The sequence below is a fragment of the Trypanosoma rangeli genome (genome assembly GCF_003719475.1).
Source record: "Trypanosoma rangeli strain AM80 chromosome Unknown Tra_15.4_contig_00632, whole genome shotgun sequence".
In the NCBI taxonomy this organism is placed as follows: Eukaryota; Euglenozoa; class Kinetoplastea; order Trypanosomatida; family Trypanosomatidae; genus Trypanosoma; species Trypanosoma rangeli.
In genome coordinates, this window is record NW_021706379.1 from 1 (window position 1) to 2,773 (window position 2,773).

General features: G+C 58.9%; 2 protein-coding genes across 2 annotated transcripts, besides 1 other annotated feature; both read right to left on the bottom strand.

Annotated features, from left to right (window-relative positions):
• On the bottom strand, positions 1-352 carry TraAM80_09614 (uncharacterized protein; the record flags this gene model as incomplete). The annotated part of the gene is made up of 1 exon (XM_029386285.1): positions 1-352. A coding segment is annotated over one exon (352 nt), but the record flags the coding sequence as incomplete, so codon positions are not given.
• A 46-nt stretch (positions 353-398) lies between these two features.
• Positions 399-436: a sequence feature (GA-rich).
• Positions 437-1,686: 1,250 nt separating this feature from the next.
• Positions 1,687-2,724, bottom strand: TraAM80_09615 (mucin-like glycoprotein; the record flags this gene model as incomplete). Its single annotated transcript, XM_029386286.1, has 1 exon — positions 1,687-2,724. One exon carries the CDS (start codon positions 2,722-2,724, stop codon positions 1,687-1,689), a length of 1,038 nt encoding a protein of 345 aa, XP_029233852.1.
• Positions 2,725-2,773: the final 49 nt, after the last annotated feature.

The window sequence follows — 2,773 nt, forward strand, 5'->3', positions numbered from 1 at the left end:
CCAATCGGCTACTCCCACTTGCATCACTGGACAGATTTTGGTTGCCTGTACGCTGCAGTCCTTCCTCGGTATGAAAATTGTCTCCTTCGCCGCTGCTCGGACCACTCGCGCCGGTGCCTGTAGAAAGACCTTCACCACCAACAGCCTGCGGAATCACCCGCAGCCCCTGCGCAAACTCTGGCTTGCGGCTGCAGTACTTTCCCTCAATCTCCGCCTCCGTCATGTCCTTCGCGACGGCCCTCAAGCCCCTCCAGTCACTATCCGTGCAGTAGCCGCCGCCCCACGCACCGGCACCGCCGCCGGCGCAGCACAACACGCAGAGGGCACACACCAACAGCACACGGCCAGCCATCCCCACTCTTGTCACCGCAGCACACACACACAGTCTAGCAAGGGGCAGAGAGAGCGAGAGAGAGAGAAAGGAGGGTGAGAGTGACACACACACACGCCAGGAAGAGGACGGTTGTGCCCGCCAGCGTGGGAGACGCCTGCGCACGGCGCGGAAAAGCCACAAGGGAGCACCGGGCACCGCTCCTGAAGGACGCAGCCGCCAAAAAAAATAACCCTCAGACGGTGTAAAACAAAAACTCCCCCCACAGGGCCGCATTCCCAACCACACAGAAAAAGAGAGAAACAGTGGCTGACGCCGCCCACACACCAACACACACGGCAATCCACGGTGGCAGTGGCGTCTGAAGCCGTCACCCGTCATCGCTGCACGCCTTGCCTCGCCGCATGCCGCCCCTTCTTCGCCGCAGCAAGCGGCGCAGACGAAGCACAACGCCCCACAAGCGAGCCACGCCAACCGCACAGCCTCGGCGCGAAGGACGGGGCGGATCCACGTCCACCGCACACTCTGCCGCTGCTGCATATTTGCCCTCACCCATCCGCATCACACCGCACGGCAGGCTGCGATGGGTGGTGCCCCACACACTCGCAGCGAGACACGCCGCACACCCCGCCCATTCTCTCCCTCCGCAGCGGGCGCCTTCAAAGCAGCCGCCGGACGCCCCGTCACTCCCGTGCCATCGCGACGAAGAAATAAAAGAATCCTCCTCGTGGACTACCGGTGCCTCTAGCAGGAAGAAGAATGGGGCATGTCAGCCGCACAGCCAGCAGGATACGGAGAGACGCAGCGACGGTAGCGGACAGGGCACAAACTAAAAGTGAGCCGCAGTGATTTACCAAGCAAAAAAAAAAGAAAATGACGCCCAGTAAAAATATCAGCAATCAAGAAAAAAATGGAAAAAGAAATTGATGTGGCATGTGTTTTTACCTCACGTCTCCAGCAGCCCAAAAGGACGGTGTGTGTTCGTATATTTACTGCCCGCAAATATCAAAAAGAAAAGACTGTCAGTGGCACAGTCACACGCACACCTCACATTCGCCCCTCACGGTCTCCGCAGCCTCGTGTCTCGTTTGGGCAGTCCGTGCGACGCACAGCCACGAGGCCGGCACCGCGTGCGTGTGTTGATGGCATCGGCAAACAGGAGGGGGAAGGGACTCCACCCACAAGGAGTGCGCATGAAGTGGCAAAGCAAAAAAAAAAAGTAGCAAAAAGTGTTTTTAAAAAGCATTTCTCAAAGCACAAAAAAAAGCGTTGGTCCACAGGAACGACAAGCAAACTGAGCGCACAAATAGTCTGCGTCGGCCCTGCCAGCGTGTGTCTCTGTGTGTGGTTACCACTCACCACTGCCCAGCAGCGCAGGCAACGGCAGCCATGAGCAGCAGCAACAGCAGTACAGGTGTGCGCATCATGAAAAGAGTGGTATCGCTGCCGTCTGCCTTGCTTTTTGTGTGTTTCCCCGCAACAGGACTGCTGGTAGTCGTTGTCGTCGTGCCTCCATCTGCGCCGTCGGCGGGAGGGGCGGGAGGGGCGGGAGGGGTGGAAGGGGTGGAAGGGGGTGTCTTCGATGGCGGTGCAGAGGTTGAAGGTGTTTGCGTTTCACTGGGTCGATGTGCCGCGCTCTCCTCTGAGCCGGCTGTGGCTTTGGACGAAGCTGCGGCATCGACCGGTAAGGCTGCGGGTTCTTCTGCAGCAGGTGGTGACGCGCTGTGTTCAGGCGCAATGTCAGCCTTTGCAGCTGGTTTTTCGACGGCGTCTGTTAAGGGGCAAACACCCGACTTGCCAAGCAGACCGGTTCCTGCACCATCAAGAGGGGGAGACGCGCTGCCGGGGACCTTGCGTGCTTCCTCCCACTTTTTGTGCACTCCGCTGCCGACGTGCGTAGGAAATTCCATCGTGAACGCCGTCTGCTTCGATGCCGTGTCTGTGACTGCGCCGCACTTTGCCTTACATTTCTTGCTCATGTACAGCGACGCGGCCGAGAGGCAGATGGACTCACCGACACCAGCATCGCCCCCATACTGAGACACATCCACCACAACAACGTCCTCAATGGCTGAATAACTCTGCGCTTCAGCAGCCTCCCCAACAAAAGTGTAGCCAAGTTTTTCCACCGCAGTTGTACAACTCTCCCAACTCTCATTGGCAGGAAAGCGCCAATGCAACACCTCATTTGCATCCGCGCACGACACCTCTACCGACACATTCGCCGGCTGCCATTTGTGCTGCAGCACAGAAAGTTGAGAGTTAAGCGTTGGAGGAGTTTTTCCCACCGTAACCGTCGCCTTCACCCCCCACACGGAGGAGCAGCAGCCGCACAGCAGCGCAAGCACCGCCAGGGCCCACACCGCATGGCGCCGCACCGTCGCCATCGCCATCCGTCGTGGTGTTAGTGGTGATAGCAGAGTCGCAGTGGCAGTGGTCTAC